This window comes from Pelophylax lessonae, assembly GCF_965119305.1.
Source record: "Pelophylax lessonae genome assembly, chromosome: 4".
Taxonomy (NCBI): Eukaryota; Metazoa; Chordata; class Amphibia; order Anura; family Ranidae; genus Pelophylax; species Pelophylax lessonae.
The window spans coordinates 561790897-561810844 of NC_138771.1; the positions used below are offsets into that span (position 1 = coordinate 561790897).

Sequence of the window (19948 nt, forward strand, 5' to 3'; positions counted from 1 at the left end):
TTGGCTAATACACCGCAGCGGGAGCCAATCCAACTCAGCCAATCAGGAGAGAGAGGGGACGGGGCCGAATGTCAGCTCTAGGTCTGAATGGACACATGGAGCTGCAGCTTGGTTCAGGTGCCCCCATAGCAAACTGCTTGCTGTGGGGGCACCCGACAGGAGGAAGGGCCAGGAGCTCCAGCCATGGTTCCGAGAAGAGGAGGATCTGGGCTGGTCTGTGCAAAACCACTGCACAGAGGAGGTAAGTATAACATGTTTTCTATTTTAGCAGAAAATAAAATGAGACTTTGCAATCACTTTAAACCTGCGTGGAATAGCGCCAATTTATGGTACCCTAAAAATCTCCTTAGGCAACGTGTTCAAAGCTTTTACAGGTTACCAGTTTAGAGTTACACGGGAGGTCTGGCGCTAAAATAATTGCTCCCCCTCTGACATTCGCAGTGATACCTCACAACCAGGTAAACAAAGAACCAAAACCGAAAGTGATGAAATCCTCGTCCCTTCCAGTTTCTGAAGTCACACAGTGGGAGGAACAACATCCATTCCTCTCACTGTGCACCTAGAGTAGGGCTGCACGATATTGGAAAAAAAGTACATTGCAATATTTTTTTTTCCCAACTATATATATTGCGATATTGGGGGGAGCCATCAATCCGGGCTAAATACAGGGTTAATGTTACTGTAGGGATTCAGTGCAGCAGCCTTCTTCTGATTGTACTACAGGGCCAGCCAGGGTTAATGTTACTGTAGTAGGATTTGGGAAGTAGTGCAGCAGCAGCCTTCTTCTAAATGTCATTGCAGTTGCACCATACAGGGCAGGCCATGGTTAATGGTAATGTAGGGAACTGAGTGAACACTCCAGGGAACTGCAGGTTAATAAGATGATCATGACAGTGTGTGACTGTGCTGTGGAACTTAGGCATAGGCAGAGAAATCGGGACTCACAGTGGTGGTAGAAGAATACAGCCCGACATCCGTCCCGCATGTTAAGTCCGTCCTGCAGCTCTCCTGACCGAGCAGTGATCGCGGCACAGCGCACCAATCACGTCGTGAGTAGCGGCACAGCGAACCAATCAGGTGTGCAGGCACGCGTGATTGGTTCCCTGTGCCGCTGCTCACTGCTCAGTCAGGAGAGCTGCAGGACGGACTTAACATGCGGGACGGTCGGGCTGTATTCTACCTTCCTTCACTGTGAGTCCCCAATATCGGATGATCCGGCGATGTGACTATCGCCCACGCCCGCAGCACGATATTCGATGTTAAATCGAATATCGTTCAGCCCTAACCTAGAGCCAGATGCCGCCGATCGCATCCTTACCGGGTTCTCCGATCGCATAGCCTCTGTCCCCCTTCTGCCACCTGTAAAAGTAATCCAGCGACTCAGCCACTAGGATTACTTTACTTTGTTGGTAGTCACTGGCCCTAAAGAATGATATCTCGAGCATTGCTGCAGTGATGACCAAGATATTGCCCTTTCCATCCGAGGACGCTTACAAACGTACAGCAGAAAGGAAATGGTTAAGGATCTGCTACTGACGACTTGGTGCTAGATACTATTGTGTACTTTCAGAGGTCTTGTGGCGTCCATGCCTAGACAGGTCAAGGCTGCTTTGGCATTAAGAATGTTTTATTAGGCTAGGTTTCCACTAGTGCGGCTACGAAGTCGTGCTACTTCTAGCACGACTTCGTAGCAAAAGTAAACCGCGGCTTCAGTTAGACTTGTCCCTCATATATAGAGGGAAGTCGCGCTCAAAAGTAGTACACGATTTACTTTTGAGGTCGCGGCAACTGAAGCCGCGGCAGTGGAAACGTGCCCCATTGAAAACAATGGGTTTTGACTTGCTGTGCGACTTGACATGTGTCAAGTCGCACCGCAAGTCGCACTAGTGGAAACCGAGCCTTAGTGAGTTTTTATCAATTAACAAAATGGAAAGTAAATGAACAAAATAAAAATCCATATCAAATCAATATTTGATGTGACCAATTTTTGCCTTTTTAAACAGCATCAATATTTCTAGAAACACTTGCACGCAGTTTTTGAAGGAACTCTACAGGTAGGTTGCAGGTGCAAAGCAGGGGAATAAAAACCGAAAGATCGCTTAGTAAAAGCACCACATAATACACACATTACACATACTTAGGCACATATTTAAAGTGATTGTAAAGTCTTTTTGATTTTTTTTTTTCTTCTGTTAAAATAACAAACATGTGATACTTACCAGCTCTGTGAAATGGTTTTGCACAAAGCAGCCCAGATCCTCTTCTTCTCGGGTCCCTGGCTGGAGCTCCTGGCCCTTCCTCCTGTTGAGTGCCCCCACAGCAAGCAGCTTGCTATGGGGCACCCCAGCAAAGCCACAGCTCCATGTATCCATTCAGACACGGAGCCGCAGTTCGGCCCGCCCCTTCTCTCTCCTGATTGGCTAACTTACTAACTTGACAGCAGCGGGAGCCAGTGGTGCCACTGCTGTGTCTCAGCTAATCAGGAGGGAGAGTCTCGGATGGCTGAGGCGTTCATGGACATTGCTCGATCAAGAGGGGGCTCCGGTTAAAGTGGTTGTAAAGGTTAAAATGTTTTTAAATAAAAATAACAAACATGTTACAAGGATTTTGCACAGAGCAGTCCCGATCCTCCTCTTCTGGGGTGCCCTGTCAGCGCTTCTGGCTCCTCCCCTTTATCGGGTACCCCAACAGAGAGCCACTTTACATGAGGGCACCCATTCGGGCACTGAATGCTTTAAGGTGAAAAACCTTGAAACTTTACAATCGCTTTAAGTATGAGGGGGGCTTCTGCTCACAGAAGGTTTTTTATCTTAATGCATTTTAATGCATTGAATGCATTAGGTTAAGAAAAAAAAAAAAACACCTGCCTTTACAACCACTTTAACCCCTTGATCGCCCCCTAGATGTTAACCCCTTCCTAGCCTGTGTCAATACAGTGACAGTGTATAGTATTAGCACTGATCGCTGTATTGGTGTCACTATTAATAACAGTGTCAGTTACTGTAACCACCAGCCAGCGTCAGCTAGTGTCAGATTGCCCACCATACTGTCACAGTCCCACTACAAGTTGCTTAACCCCGCCATTACCATTATAAAAAAAAAAAATTCCATTATTTATACCAGCTGCTATGATTTTCATGCAAACCAAATGATATTCAATTGGCCTTTTTTTTTATTTTTTTTTTTACCGAAGACGTAGCAGAATACATTTTGGCCTAAATTCATGAAGAAATGTGATATTCAAAAAAAAAAAAGTAAAACCTGTTTTATAGCAGAAAATAAAAAATATTGTATTTTTTTTTTTTTTTCAAAATGTCCAGTCTTTTTTTTATTTATACTGCAAAAAATAAACCCAGAGGTGTTTAAATACCACCAAAAGAAATCTGTATTTGTGTGAAAAACAAGTGGTTAATCTGATGTAATTTGATTGTATTTTCCAGTCAACCATCCCATTAGATTTATATTTTGATTTCTGGATTGCAGTAACAAAAGCATGATGAAATCCTCTTAGCTTGTTGCTCTAGTGTTTTTCTGTCTAGGACAAGAGTGTCTTTTCACAATGATTCAGCAACTGGGGCCTGTTTATTGCTTTTATGCATGGACAAAGAATACAAATGGTTCCCCAAATGGTATATCAGCACAAATCTAAACAAGTGTGATGTACACTAGCTGTGTCTATTCATTTTATCATGCAGCATTTATCCTTTTTAAAGTGTTTGTCCAGGAATTGAACAACTAGCACATGTCCCAGAATAGCACATGTCCCAGAATATTGTCCTTTTTCCTGTAGCAAAAAAAGCTCTCATTACTCCCTGTGACAGGGCCAGGCTTGTAAAACTCTTGCAGGGACAGCTGTTCGGAGCTCAGTTGGTTTTGACATAGGCACACCGCCAGAACTACACCTCCCAAAAGCGGCTTTTGGGAGTCAAGACCATTAGCATTGTTTTACAGTGAAAGGAAGGCTGACAACGCTGGCTGGAATTTCATTGCAGCAAAGGCACTATGTTGCAGCTCCGACAGAAAGTTATTAGGACTGTAGACTTCTGGCAGATTAACCGTTATTTTTTGTATTTTGCAGGATTTTCACAGAATAAAACATAAGGAAGTGTGTATGTGCTGCAGAGATGTTGTTTTTTTTTTAATCCATTTCACTCTTAACATGCACATTAATGTGTCTGTAAACCCTTTATCTATACCCAGTAAAGTGACTAACCTCTCATACACCGAGATTAAACAAATCTTCCTACGGTACATAAATTGTACCTGTTTATCTTCAGCCATTTGTCCTGTACATCCTTTTAAAACTCAGATGTGAAAATGATTTTTCAGACGCACAAAGCAAGAGGGGGAAAAAGCTGCAATTGCATACTGCACAAGACTGCTGGGAGCAGATTGGAGGGAAGGCACCCCCCCCCCCCTTCACACTGCACAAAGGAACAGAGCTGAGGCTTTCAATCATCAGCTGTGTGCTGGAGATCCCTCCCCTGTCACCTTTTTACCTTTTGGTGTCAGGAAAACTTGTCAAAAGAGACTCCATACTGATAAGAGGAACTAGACAGCAGAGAAAAAAATAACACTTAGTGCTTTGGAGAGAGGCAAGTAAACACTATAGAAATGTTTTTTTTTTTTTTTTTTTTCAGATTACAACCACATTTAATCATTTTAAGGCGTTCGTTTACCTTTTCAGAAAAATTGGAAATATGAACTGACACCGTACCCTTATCTGGTCCTCGCTGTACTTACCTCCTTAGGTGATGAGCTGTCAGTGCCCATGCAGCCAGTTCACCAGTCCAGGGAATTAAAATCTCCTCTCTTCTCCCCCTTCTTTCTGCATCGCTTACTGGGACAGGACAAAGCGATTCTGTGTGCCGGGGTTGACCAATCAGAATCATTTTAAACAGTTCCAGAAGCTCTGCAGGGAGAACAGCGGGCATTTCAAATCTTTGTACCAATGCACTGGCTGTGTGGGCACTGACAGCTCATCACCCATGGAGGTATGTACAGCAGGGTGTTGGGAGAGTGTACAATGTTTGTCCATCTTTTCATTTTTTCTGAAACAGGTAAACTTTAAACATAGGCGGGTAAAAAAAAAAAGTATGGCATAAATCCTCAATATATTATATATTTATACAGCACATTTATACAGAATGTCATTCTGTAATATAACATTGACCCATTTTCATCAGTCTCTGTACCTAAAGGGGCCATGCAAACAGTAACACAGAGTAAACAAACCCAGTAATTACAGGTCGAATGTATAATGCAGATACTGGCAAAGAATATTATCTACTGTTAGGAACTGAATATTCCTTACACAGGGTCTATGAAAAGAGTTATATCTGTTAACTGCCCTGTACTTTTAAAAATGAACCAAATCTTCCTGGGTTGATTTAAGACGTCACTTCATCAGTGGTTGTCATCCAGTGGTACATGTACTCCCTGGGGCACCGATAGGAGGTTCATAGCTACTCAACAATCTGAAATATGCAAGTGGCCATAGCAAGTAAGCAGCATAGATGTTCTTTTAATTATTTAAATGTATAAATCATTTATACTGGTGTAAGTAATAATGTCCATATACATGCTACAGGGAGTAGTTGACATGAGCCGAGGTGTTGGGAAACTTCTGGCGCATTGTAGAGGTACATGGCATAATCCTGCTAAGAAACACTGTGCTAACATAACCCATTTTTTCTAAACTTCAACCCGAACTTCCTGGATGACCACAGTCTTCCAGAGCATTATGGAAATAGTGCACCCGATAAGCCGATTAGTTTTATTTTGTAAGAATTTTTCACCCAACCTGACTATGGCATTCCAGGATTTGGGTGATTGGCCAAGCATATGTACAGATGAATCTGCTCAGCTCTGTAAATTCAGCACCGTATGAACTACTGGATTGTACACAATACCTGAAGCCCAGTTGGATGAGGACTGTACAGAGTCATAAGCTATAAGCATAGGTCAATCAGTCGAAAGATTTCTGTAATCTTTTGTGTCCTGATTATCAACACCTTGAGAGGAATTTATCAAAACTGGGGAACCAACATCTAATCTGGAGCAGCTGTGTATGGCAACCAATCGGCTTCTATCTTTCTTTTTGAAAGCTTAACTGAAAAAGCTGAAGATATAAGCTGATTGGTTGCCATTCAGAGCTTCTCTAGATTATGTCTACTCCAGTTTTGATAAATTCCCGTCATTGTATCTAAAATGGCCCTTTATACTAAATATCCTTGTTTGGACTTCTCAGCAGATCTGTAGGATTCTGTTTTGCTTTGTGACTTTTTTTTTTATTTCCAGCTATTTTTTTTTTGTTTCAGTCAGAGGAAGAAGATGAAGATGTAGAAAAAGAAGAGGAAGTTCTGAAGAAAAGTGCTGATTGGGTATCTGACTGGTCAAGTAGACCTGAAAATATTCCCCCCAAGTAAGTTGTTTGGTTTTTTTTTTTTTTTTCTTTAGAGATTTGTGATGTCCTCTCATTCTTTTGTTTGATGACAGTTCTCACACACACGTGTTATGTTATTGAAAAATAAATCTCGTATCTAGCCATTTTATATAGAGTTGGGAGAAGTTAAGATATTTTTTTTTAATTTACTTTCTGTGACCCTTTTGGGGATGGTTTTCCCCACTTCCTGTCCCTGCAAGTGACACAAGAAAAAGGCTCCAACTTTCCCCACTAACCAAAAATCATACATTTTTTTTTTTAACCAAAGCTGAGCTTTAAAAGTATATGGCTAATTGAAGGTGTGATCCAGTTTCAGCTAAAACTAATTAACATTTCTGGGAAGGCTAAAATCAACCTGTGCTCTAGAATTTGTGAGCTGAGCTGCTGAGAGAGCTGTCTTAAAGCAAAATTAAGCCTTTTCTTTATAAAATGTTAACTGTCTCCCAGAAGATTAAGGCCACTTTCACACGAGCCATGTGTGCCCACAAGTACAGTGGATATAAAAAGTCTACACACCCCTGTTAAAATGTCAGGTTTCTGTGATGTAAAAAAAATGAGACCAAGCATTTCAGAACTTTTTTCACCTTTAATGTGACCTATAAACTGTACAACTCAATTGAAAAACAAACAAATCTTTTTTCGGGGAGAAAAAAAAAGAAAATAATGTGGTTGCACAAGTGTGCGCACCCTCTTAAAACCGAGGATGTAGCTGTGTTCAGAATTACGCCATTACATTCAAACTCATGATAAAAAGGAGTTAGTACACACCTGCCATCATTTTAAAGTGCCTTTAGATTAACCCCAAATAAAGTTCAGCTATTCTAGTAGTAGGTCTTTCCTGACATTTTCGTGGTCGCATCTTATAGCAAAAGCCATGGTCCACAGAGAGCTTACAAAGCATCAGAGAGATCTCATTGTTAAAAGGTATCAGTCTGGAGAAGGGTACAAAAGAATTTCCAAGGAATTGGATATACCATGGAACACAGTGAAGACCGTCATCATTAAGTGGAGAAAATATGGCACGACAGCGACATTACCAAGAACTGGACGTCCCTCCAAAATTGATGAAAAGATGAAAGAAAACTGGTCAGGGAGGCTGCTAAGAGGCCTACAGCAACATTAAAGAGCTGTAGAAATATCTGGCAAGTACTGGCTGTGTGGTACATGTGAAAACAATCTCCCACATTTTTCATATGTCTGGACTACGGGGTAGAGTGGGAAGACATAAGCCTCTTCTTACGAAGAAAAACATCCAAGCCTGGCTAAATTTAGCAAAAACACATCTGAAGTCTCCCAAAAGCATATGAGAAAATGTGTTATGGTCTGATGAAACCATGTAGAACTTTTTGGCCCTAATTCCCAAAGATATGTTTGCCGCGAAAACACTGCACAAAAGAATACCATACCCACCATGAAGCATGGTGGTGGCAGTATCATGCTTTGGGGCTGTTTTTCTTCAGCTGGAACAGGGGCCTTAGTCAAGGTAGAGGGAATTATGAGCAGTTCCAAATACCAGTCAGTATTGGCACAAAACCTTCAGGCTTCTGCTAGGAAGCTGAACATGAAAGGGAATTTCATCTTTCAGCATGACAACGACCCAACGCATACATCCAAATCAACAAAGAAATGGCTTTTTATCAGAAGCAGATTAAAGTTTTGGAATGGCCCAGGCAGAGCCCAGACCTGAATCTGACTGGAAATCTGTGGGGTGATCTAGAGGGGGGGTTTTCACAGAAGATGCCCTCGCAATCTGACAGATTTGGAGTGTTTTTGCAAAGAAGAGTGGCGAAATATTGCAAAGTCAAGATGTGACATGCAGATAGACTTGTACCCAAAAAGACTGAGTGCTGTAATAAAATCAAAAGGTACTTCAACAAAATATTAGTTTAAGGTGCACACTTATGCAACCATATTATTAGTTTAGTTTTTTTTTTTATTTTTACTTCCCTCCACTTAAAAGATTTCAGTTTGTTGTTCAACTGAGTTGTACAGTTTATAGGTCACATTAAAGGTGGAAAATTTCTGAAATGATTTATCTTTGTTTAATTTTTTTACATCACAGAAACCTGACATTTTAATAGGGGTGTGTAGACTTTTTATATCCACTGTAGATGCCACCAATGTTCTGTGCATCCTCATGTAAGTAGTCCCATTCATGTCAGTTGGAACGCAGTGGCTGCACTGACACAGGTGCTGCTCCCAATTTGACAGTTGTGTGGGTGCACGGCCCCAAACACACACTGCCCACATGTCTGTCAAATTGAGGACCAGCCTGTGTCTGTGCAGCCGCAGCATTCGATTTGACATGAATAGGATTGCCTACAGCGGGATGCAAAGAACACCTGTGCATCCCTGTGTGGGCAAACATGGCCCTCACGGGTTTATGCTATAGTACATCCCTGTGAACAATGCCTTATTGCCATACTGTACTATTATAGGATTATACTCAGCATATTAGCACATTATGGTAGACCTACCCTCATACTCTCGGCTATCACACGTGCTTCCATCTTCTCCTAGTCTTTCTTCCGGTTACAGACTCTTCGACCACTTGACTGGCTGGGCTGTGATGACGTCACTCTTGTGCATGGGAGTCAAATCATTATGGCACAAAGTGGTTCTGTAAATGCATGCTGAGCTGCACATGTATAACTCGGTGTACATTAACGTGGACAGGCAGGTGGAAGCAGTTATAAAACTCCTGTCAGCATTTTTTTAAGTTTATTTCCACTTTAAATTACTTGAGTGATTCTGCTTTGATATTTGCGAATTAATTACTGTACAGCATCTGTGGCTGCAGAGGTCAGTGAGGGCTGTAAATCTCAAACACCTCAATGTCCGTTATCTGGCCACAGATTCACTTTAAAACATACCTGAGCGTGAGCCTAGACAGAGAGATTTTGACAAGCAGCCCTGCGCTTTAGTCAGCGATATCTCACTGGATAAGGACAGGTGTGTGTTTGTGGGGGGGTTACAATGATATAGGTGTGCAGTTACACTTATTTTATTTTAGCTCCCGTCCAGCGATGTCCAAGAGTCCCTCGGCAGCCCGGATTCTTCCTCCTGATTGGCTGAGACACAGCCGTGGCACCATTTGCCCCTGTAGCTGCCAATCAAGGTCAGTTAGCCAATCAGGAGAGAGGGGGGCGGGGCCGAACAGCAGATCCTGGTCTGAATGGACACACAGAGCTGCAGCTAGGCTCGGGTGCCCCCATAGCAAGCTGCTTGCTGTAGGGGCACTCGATAAGGAAGGGCCAGGAGCAGCAATGAGGGACCTGAAAAGAAGAAGATCCAGGCTGCCCTGTGCAAAACCAACTGCAGAGAGGAGGTAAGTATAACATGTTTGTATTATCTTTTCAAAAAGAACAAGACTTTACAATAATTTTTAGTTATACATATATCATTTGTGAGACTAACAAGGAATGTTATTTTCCATTCAATTGAAGGACAAAAAGATCAGCAACTTTGAAAAAAAAAAAAAAAAAAAGCTGATCAGTGTTGATTTTTAAACAACTAACATAATTTATATAAGATGTGCACACAATATTCTGTCTTTTAACCCTTTATTAATGGCACTATAGTTATGTGAGAGGCTCTTGTGGTGATGCCCTGTGTTTTCTCCCCTCTTTCTCTATCAGGGAATTTCATTTCCGCCACCCTAAGCGCTCAGTGTCTCTGAGCATGAGAAAGACTGGCGCCATGAAGAAAGGGGGCATTTTCTCTGCAGAGTTCCTGAAAGTGTTTATCCCTTCTTTATTCATCTCTCATATTCTTGCTCTGGGCCTGGGGTAAGTCCGAGAGACTGAATTGACTTCTAAATATCTGTGTCATAGGGCTTTAGGCTTGTATCGATGGGCAAATGCAACTTGATTTTGACATGAGTTTGAAGCATTTCTAAAATCATTCATTGCGGGTACATTTGACCTGAAGTTGATCTCCTTCTGACCTACTTCAAGCTGCTTTTGTATTTAGTTATAGTCTTGGATGGGTAGAGAAGCAGTACTGAGGTGAACAAAAGCCTGCCAATACTGGCCATCGCATGGAAATAATGAATGAATGGTGTTAAGATTATTGCACTATAATTGTATAAGAAACATTGATTCATATTGTGTTTCATGCTGCAGTGTAAATGGTTTTTAATCACCTCCTGTCCAGGCCTATTATAATAATACAGCCGGACAGGAGCACCATTTTACTGAGAGAATGTCATATGAGGTCCTTCCATTCTCATGCCCCCTGTGCGCCCTAGGGGCCGCATAGCAGTACAGTCTGTGGTGGACCGAGCGGAAGACAGATCATTGTACTGGGCCAGTGTGTTGTTTTCAGTGAAGTTTATGTTGGCTAGCAGTTTAAACTTCCTACTGATTCATACATACATCATTTCTTCCCTATGTTATCCCTATTGGGTGATGAGAAAATAAGTGATCGGAAACCATAAAGAACTAGAAAGTTTATTGTATAATTTAAGCTTAAAAATGTTATGTCTTATGTACCAATGGACAGAAGCTTACCCTTCCGTTCATTTAGTTTTAGTAGTAACATTTGTAGAAGTAGACAGTTGTGATTCTCACTTTGTGCAACCTTTGCCATTATTCTCTGAGTTGGTGGAGTATTATTACCTTTAGCTTTGTTCATAAAATTGAAAGCAGGTATGCTGTTTTTGCTCTAACTAGCCAATCAGAAGAATTTTCTTGTACCAGTACAGTTAGGAAAAGAATAGTGGAATTCAGTGCTTGCTATGTGCAAGAACAGCCACTATGTTAAACAAAGCCCACAATAGCAGGAGGTTGTAGTGTAATTTGCTTCTACTTTGAAACCATCACTTGGAGCTACTGATTGTCTGTCCGTGATCACAAGATAGTCAATGATCACATGCCTGTCATGTAATTCATTGATTAAATCAATTTCTTTCTAAAATGTCTAAAACCAAGAACAAAAATGTAATATTTAGCAGCTTACCATTCTTTTAGGTGGATAGTTTTCTTTCAGTTTTTTTTTTCCCCCTTTACTTTCACCTAATGATACTGCTATTAACACACTTTTCTGGCGACCCTTCAGGCCGATAACCGATATTAGGTGCCGATATTCTGTACATTTAAAGTTTTTATTTTTACCTGTCCTTTTTTAAGAAAAAAAAAATTGTATCACTTTTATTGCTGTCCCAATGAATGTAAAATGACAGTAATAGGCAGTGAAAGGTACTGTTTATGGAGGAATCTGGGGTCTTTAAGATCCCAAACCCCTCCTCTGCACTTAAAAGCATTCAAAACGCTAAGTTTGTCTGTTTTTTAAATCTGGCACCAGTAACCGAAAGTGATATCATGACATCGCTTCCAGGTTACTACATCAGAGACTCGATCAAAGCCGATTCCGGCTTTTTTTGGGTGTTCAGCCAGCGGACATGCCAGCTCGTTGCTCGATCTGGAAGGGGAGACCTGGACGGAGCAGCCGGAGGAGGGGGCGTCCCCTCCTGCTGCTTGTAATAGCCGAATGGCTGTTTAGCCGCTTCGGTTGTTATTACAAGAAAGCCGACTGTCGGGTCTAAGAAATGGTACCGAGGTCGTGCCTGCAGCTGTAGGGATCAATCCTGTACAACCACTTGAAGCAATATCGGTCATATCGGTAAGTTTGTGAACAATACTACAAAAAAAGTGAATATCGGCCCCCGATACTTGGCCCCACCGATAATCGGTCGATCCCTAATAGACACCGCTTATGGTCCTGAATCTATGGAGCAGCATTGTCACCCTAGGACAGAAAAGTGTGTAAAAGACTACATAACACCTCCTCCCCTCATATCTATAACCGTAATTGAAAAAACAAACCAAGTAACTATAGACCTGTTAGTTTAACTTCTATAGTCGGGAAGATACTGGAGAGTTTAATAAAAGACCACATAGATGAGTTCTTGCTGTAAAAAAAATATTTTAGGCAACAGACAGCATGGATTCATGAAAGACAGAAGTTGTCAGACACATCTGATTTCTTTTTATGAGGAGGGAAGTAAAACCTTAGACAAAATAATGCTGTGGACGTAGTATACTTGGATTTTTCAAAAGTGTTTGGCACAGTTCCCCACACATGGCTAATGTGTAAGGTAAAGTCTACAGGCCTGGAAAAATTAATTTTGTAAATAAAAAAAAAACTGTCTAAAAGACCGTATTTGGAGAGTAGTGGTTAATGATTCATACTCTGAATGGTCTAAGGTTATCAGTGGTGTATCCCAAGGTTCGGAGTTGGGACCCTTACTTTTTATATATTTTTACTAGTAATGGCGGCGATCAGCGACTTATGGCGGAACTTCAATGTTTCGGCGGTGAAATCGCACACCTAACTGACACTTGACACTTTTTGGGAACCAGTGACACTAATAGAGTGATCAGTGCTAAAAAATATGCACTGTCACTGTACTAATGACACTTGCAGGGAAGGGGTTAACCTAAGAGGCGATTAAAGGGTTAAATGCGTTCCTAAGTTGTACTTACTAAATGTGGGGGAGGGGCTTTGACTGGTGGAAGGCAGAGATTCATGTTCCTGCTTAGCAGAAACACAGGATAAGTACCTCCCCCTCTGACAGAACGGAGGTCTACCTTCTTTTCGTTTGCCGGACCCTCTGATTGGCTCTTGCTGTGTCAAGTCATAGTGGGAGCGGGTCGTGGTGTGCGTGTGCGCCCCAGGCCCATAAGCGCAGGAGAGCCGCCTTGTCGCAAAAATATACAGTGTACGGTTGGCAAGCGGTTGATGTTGATAAATGTTATGCACTTGGGGGCTCAGAATATGCATGCATACTAGGGGGAGTACAGCTGGGGGAATCCATGGTGGAGAAGGATCTGGTTGCTTTGGTAGATTATAAGTTTAATAGTAGCATACAATGCCAAGTTGTTGTTTCCAAAGCAAGCAAATATCTTTCCTGTATTAAGAGGTATGGACTGCAGAGAGAGAGATATCATTTTGCCCCTGTACAAATCATTAGTATTACCTCATTTGGAATATGCAGTTCAGTTTTGGGTACCAATTCACAAAAAGGATATTGGAGAAAGTGCAGAGAAGGGCAACCACACTGATAAGAGGCATAGAGGAGCTCGGCTATGAGAAAAGATTAGAGGAACTGAAATTATTCTCTTGAGAAGATGAGATTAAAGGGTGATATGATCAATATGTATAAATACGTAAGTACTCCATATAGTAAACCTGGTGCTGAGTTATTCACCTTAACCGCTTGCCGCCCGCCCGCCGTCATATGACGGCGGAGCGGAGCGACCATTATCCTGGGCCGCCGTCATATGACGGCGGCACTTTAAGCAGGGCAGGCGCGCGATTGCGTGCACGCCGCCCTGCACTGTCGGTGTCGGGGTGTCCCCGGGACACCCCCCGTCACCGGCAGGGGGGAAACAGCCAATGGGCGTGGCTGTTTCCCACGTGATCGGCTGTGTTCCAATGACACAGCGGATCACAATGAAGGCGCCCACCAGATGACCGCGCATGCGCGATCGGGAGCGCGCAGCGCGGTCGTGTCGGTGGCACTGTGTTCCGTAGGAACACAGCTGTCACCGGCGGTAGTAAACAGTCACTGACAGTGACTGTTTACTATGTGATCGGCTGTGAATCCATTCACAGCCGATCACAAAATGTAAACACAGAGCAGTAACTGACTGTTACTAGCTCTTCTCTCCTCATACAGTTTCCAGTATGAGGGGAGCAGAGCTAGAAATAGTGAGTTACTGCTCTGTACACCTGTAAAAAGTAAAAATCACACTAATAAAGGTCCCCCCACACAGTCCTCAGCCCCCCCCCCCCCCAATATCACCTGTCACCCAACAGTCACCTCATCAGTGCCCAGAAATTGACACCCATAACGTTCACATTTGAGCGCAGCGATCGCAGGCAGAATCACCGCGATTCTGCCCGCGATCCGGAAATCATTGCAAATCGCGGGACGCCTGTGTGTTGCCCGTGATTTGCAATAGCACCCCAAACGCTGTGCGATGTTGCCGCCATTTCCGCCTGCCGAATCGCGGTAACATCGCGCAAACATCGCATGACGCCCAAAAAAGGTACAAGAGTTTCTTTGGAGCGTCATGCGTTGTTTGCGTGATGTTACCGCGATTCGGCAGGCGGAAATCGCAGCAACATCGCACAGCGTTTGGGGTGCTATTGCAAATCAAGGGCAATGCACAGGCGTCCCGCAATTTGCAATGATTTCTGGATCACGCGCGGAATCGCAGTGATTCTGCCCGTGATCGCTACGCTCACATGTGAACATAGCCTAAAGTTCACCGGTCACCAGAGACTGCCATCAGTACCGCCGTGCACCATCGCCCGTCACCTGTCACCCATCAGTGACCATCGCCCGTCACCTGTCACCCCATCAATCACCGTCACCTGTCACCCCATCAATCACCGTCACCTGTCACCCCATCAGTCATCGTCACCTGTCACCCCATCAATCATCGTCACATGTCACCCCGTCAGTGACTGTCATCTGTCACCCCATCAATCATCGTCATCTGTCACCCCATCAATCATCATCACCTGTCACCTCATCAATCATCGTCACCTGTCACCCCATCAATCATCGTCACCTGTCACCCCGTCAGTCATCATCACCTGTCACCTCATCAATCATCATCACCTGTCACCTCATCAATCATCGTCACCTGTCACCCCATCAGTCATCGTCACCTGTCACCCCATCAGTCATCGTCACCTGTCACCCCGTCAGTCATCGTCACCGGTTTGCCATATACATGCAATCACTTACTGACCGCCTAACGACTATATGCGTCGGCCATTAAAAGCTAAATACTGGGGTTATGGCAGCAGATAGCCCCCATAACCCCGGTATTTTTTGAAACGGCGGGCGGTCAGCTTTCAGATAAGGGTGGTCCCAGTGGCGGATTCGCCGCGGAATTACCCTTACGGTGCAGGGGAAGAGGTGCCCCCCCCCTCCTGCCGCGTCCCAGACGTTTTCCCAGCTTACCGGACCCGCCGGCAGCGGGGAAAACTATCCGGTCCCGGATCCTCAGAGACAGGAAGTCGAGTGAGGGCAAGATGGCCCTCACTCAACTCTATGGTCTTGGAGGACCGGAGCTACGTCAAAAGACGTTGCCTAGCAACCGGTTTAAAGGGCCGCTTTTTTTTTTTGCTTTTTTTTTTTCCTCTTTCAACAATTTTTTTTTTTTTTTTTCTTTTTTAGTGTAGTTGTGAGGTGTGAGGTCTTTTTGACCCCAGATCTCACAATAAAGAGGACCTGTCATGCCTATTTCTATTACAAGGGATGTTTACATTCCTTGTAATAGGAATAAAAATGATCAAAACATTTTTTTTTTTTTAACTGTGTAAAAATAATAAAATAATAAATAAAATAAATAGGAAAAAAAAAAAAAAATTAAAGCGCCCTGTCCCCGTTAGCTCACGCGCAGAAGCAAACGCATACGCAAGTCCCGCCCACATATGTAAACGGTGTTCAAACCATACATGTGAGGTATCGCCGCGATCGTTAGAGCGAGTGCAATAATTTGAGCCCTAGACCTCCTCTGTAACTCTAAGCTAGTAACCTGCAGAAATTTTTAAAATGTTGCCTATGGGGATTTTTAAGTACCAATGTTTGGCGCCATTCTGTGAGCATGCACAATTTTGAAGCATGACATGTTGGGTATCTAATTACTCGGCGTAACATTATCTTTCACATTATGGAAAAAAATTGGGCTAAATTTACTGTTTTCTTATTTTTTAGTTCAAAAAAGTGAATTTTTTTCAAAAAAATCGCATTTGGAAGACTGCTGCGCAAATATGGTGTGATAAAAAATATTGCAACGATCTCCATTTTATTCTCTAGGGTCTCTGCTAAAAAAAAATATATAATGTTTGGGGGTTCAAAGTAGTTTTCTAGCAAAAAAAAATGATTTTAGCTTGTAAACACCAAGTGTCAAAAATAGGCCCAGTCTTAAAGTGGATAAATGGACAACTTTGTGTAAAGCGCTACTTGGATGTGAGGCCTATGTATGTGGCCAGGCTGTGAAAAAGTGTTACACATGTGGTATCGCCATACTCAGGAGGAGTAGCAGAATGTATTTTGGGGTGCAAGTTTTGCTATGTACATGCGATGTGTTAGAAATATTGCATAAATGGACAGCTTTGTGTAAAAAAAATGTGTTTTCATTTTCTTTCCACATTTTCCAAAAACTTGTGGAAAAAAATGACATATTCAAAAGACTCATTATGCCTCAAAAATTATACGTTGGGCTGTTTGCTTTCCAAAATTGGGTCATTTTATGGTGGTTTCCATTGTCCTGGTGCTCCAGGGCCTTCAAAAGTGCGATAGGTTGTCAGGAAATGATATGTGTAATTTGTGCTCCTAGAATGCCGGACGCTGCTACTCGGATCTTAGGCCTCTGTATGTGGCCAGGCTGTGAAAAAGTCTCACACATGTGGTATCGCCATACTCAGGAGGAGTAGTAGAATGTGTTTTGGGGTGTAGTTGAAAGTATACATGTGCTGTGTGAGAGAAATAACCTGTTAATACGGCAATTTGTAAAAAAAAAAAAAAAAAAAATCTTCATTTTGCAAAGCATTGTGGGAAAAAATTACAACTTCAAAAAACTCATCATGCCCCTTATTAAATACCTTGGAATGTCTACTTTCCAAAAAGGGGTCATTTGGGGGATATTTGTACTTTCCTGACCTTTTAGTGTCTCAAGAAATGAGATAGGCCTTCAGTACATCAGGTGTGATCAAGTGTGATCAATTTTCAATGAATAGCACCATAACTTGTGGACTCTATAACTTTCACAAAGACCAAATAATATATACTTACTTGGGTTTTTTTTACCAAAGATAAGTAGCAGTATAAATTTTGGCCAAAATTTGTGAAGAAAAATGACTAATTTGCAAAATTTTATGACAGAAACAAAGAAAAATGCGTTTTTTCACGATATTTTCAGTCTTTTTTTATTTATAGCACAAAAAATAAAAAACCCAGTATTGATCAAATACCATCAAAAGAAAGCTCTATTTGTGTGAAAAAAAGGACACAATTTTTGTATGGGTACAGTGTTGCATGACTGAGTAATTCTCAGTCAAAGTGTGAGAGCGCTGAAAGCTGAAAATCGGTCTGGGCAGGAAGGGGGTGAAAGTGCACTGTAGGCAAGTGGTTAAGGTCATCACAGAGGACAAGGGGGCACTCTTTACATCTACAGGAAAAGAGATTTAATCTCCAAATACGAAAAGGCTTCTTAACAGTAAGAGCTGTAGAAATTTGGAATAGACTTCCCTCAAGAGGTGGTTCTGGCTAGCTCAGTAGATCATTTTAAAAAAGGCCTGGATTGTTTCCCAAATGTATATAATATAATTGGATAATAACTTTTTTGGGTAAAGTTGATCCTGAGAATATTTGATTGCCTCTTGGGGGATCAGGAAGGAACTTTTTAACCCACTGGCGCACATTGGGCCATGCTTTATTGAGGTTTTTTTTTTTTTTTTTTTTGCCTTCCCCTGGATCAACTGTGGGTATAGGGTTGTATGTGTATGTATGTATGTATGTATGTGTGTGTGTGTGTGTGTGTGTGTGTGTATGTATATATATATATATATATATATATATATATATATATATATATATATATATAATAAAGGCTTTCTGTTTTGTGTGTGTTTTTTTTTTTTTTTTTTCTTTGATGGTTGAACTGGATGAACTTGTATCTTTTTTAACCAGATTAACTATGCAACTATGGCTTATACTTTCAATACTTTATCAGACTGACTTGTATGATATTTTATTTTTAGACTATCATAATGAAATAAAATTTTAGTTTTAATAGGTCTATTAAGTGTGTTATGATTTGAGAGATTGGGATTTAGAGATGGGAGTACATTCTTGCTTTAGTTTGGGCCAGTTTACATTGGTGCATTGTTAGAGCATTTTATTTCATTTGTCTTAAAATTTAAAGCAACACATATGCGTTTTGCATAAGTTTTCATCCCTGATCATCTGGAGGAAAAACTGTAAAGTGGCTCAAAAAATGCACCTTAAAAAAGCATGGTGCGTTTCCATTAACTATGAAATATGAACCAAAAATGCAGCAAGCAGGACTTTTTAAAAACCTAGAGCGCAGACACTTTAAACCATGAAGCGCAGAGATGTGAACAGATGGATTTTAAAGGGGATTATTTTTTCATGTGGTGTTGTCACGCAGGAAAGGTGCTTTTTAGCACGGTAAAAGCACACCAGTTGTGAATTAAGACATTTGGTATTAAATGTTGATTTGTTTAAGTTATTCTTATTGTGTAACTAATTTAATATTTTGTATGTATTTTTAGTATATACATTGGAAAGAGGCTGACCCTTCCATCTGCCAGTTCCTATTGATGGAGCATGATGTGGAATTGAACCCGTGACCCTGTGAAGATGTGTTCCTGTCACATTTGTGCATTCGAACTTTGCACCATGTAAAGCATGACTCAAAGCACCCTCTTCCTTTCACCCATCTTTCAAACCGGGGGAAACCTTTTTTAGCCATCTTGTAGGTTCAGAGCACCAGTCCATAATGTGAAGATCCTGATTTATCCAACAGAGAACAACTTGTTTCCTGATACTTCTCTGCAGAGCCAGAAGCAAAGCTTTCTTTGGGGAGAAAAACAAAATATGATATGGCTCAGGCCAACAAAGCCTTTTCTGTCCATACCTGGATGAATGCAACAGAGTTTTTGCAGCTCGTGTTTGGATGAAGCTAGCAGTTCTCTTGCTGTTATCATCTGAATCCTACAGAGCTTTCACTCTTACTGTTTAGGTGATGATCAGAAGACCTCATTGTCATTGGGTGGATAAGGCTGTCTGTGCCCTCACTGCCATAGCTGGGAGTAATTCACCAATTTCTGGTGTCTTGAGGCCAGCAGTGCTCTAAGATTGCAGGACGCCAGCATTGCTTGATGCCTATGACTGAATAAAGCCACCAGAGTTTTTGCTGTCACTGTCTGGATGACAACACCAGTGCTTGAAGTAACTTTGTGTGGATAAGGTTTGCTGTTTTTTCCTTGTCATTAGATGAAGCTGGTCACTGATCTGAGCTGGTAGTAGTTGCGTGGATGAAGATCGAAGTTCTTTCCCTGACATTAGGGGAAGCCACCCATCCTATAAATTTACACATCCTTTTGTTGGAGAGTAAATACATTGGCCTTTGCCACATGGCTGTGCAAACAGGAGCTCTGGATCTACAAATAACAACCCACTAACTTTCTAAGTGAGAAAATCCATGGATACCTTCAACCTGCAGAAGGTTGAGCATTCATCCAGTCCCTCTTTAACGTGGTGCAAAAAGTAGCCAACTGGTAAACCATTTTAGGGACTGTATCTTGGGGACTTTTTTAAATTTTCATTCAGGAACAAGTATATCTTTTTCAGATTCCATCTCAGTATTGCTACAAAAATATTTGGTATTTGATACAGAGAAGGTTTTACAACAATGGTAGCTCATTTGAAAGATTTAGCGCCACATATAAAATGCA

General features: G+C 41.9%; 1 protein-coding gene across 1 annotated transcript in view; it reads left to right on the top strand.

The window, feature by feature from the left end:
• BNIP3L (BCL2 interacting protein 3 like) overlaps nt 1-19085 on the top strand; it is a 69438-nt gene extending 50353 nt beyond the window's left edge. Inside the window, exons 4-6 of the mRNA XM_082254643.1 lie at nt 6321-6424; nt 10084-10233; nt 18764-19085. Of these exons, the coding sequence (XP_082110769.1) occupies nt 6321-6424; nt 10084-10233; nt 18764-18812 (303 nt within the window). The 3' untranslated portion in view covers nt 18813-19085. The remainder of the gene's footprint in view (nt 1-6320; nt 6425-10083; nt 10234-18763) is intronic.
• The last annotated feature ends 863 nt before the right edge of the window (nt 19086-19948 follow it).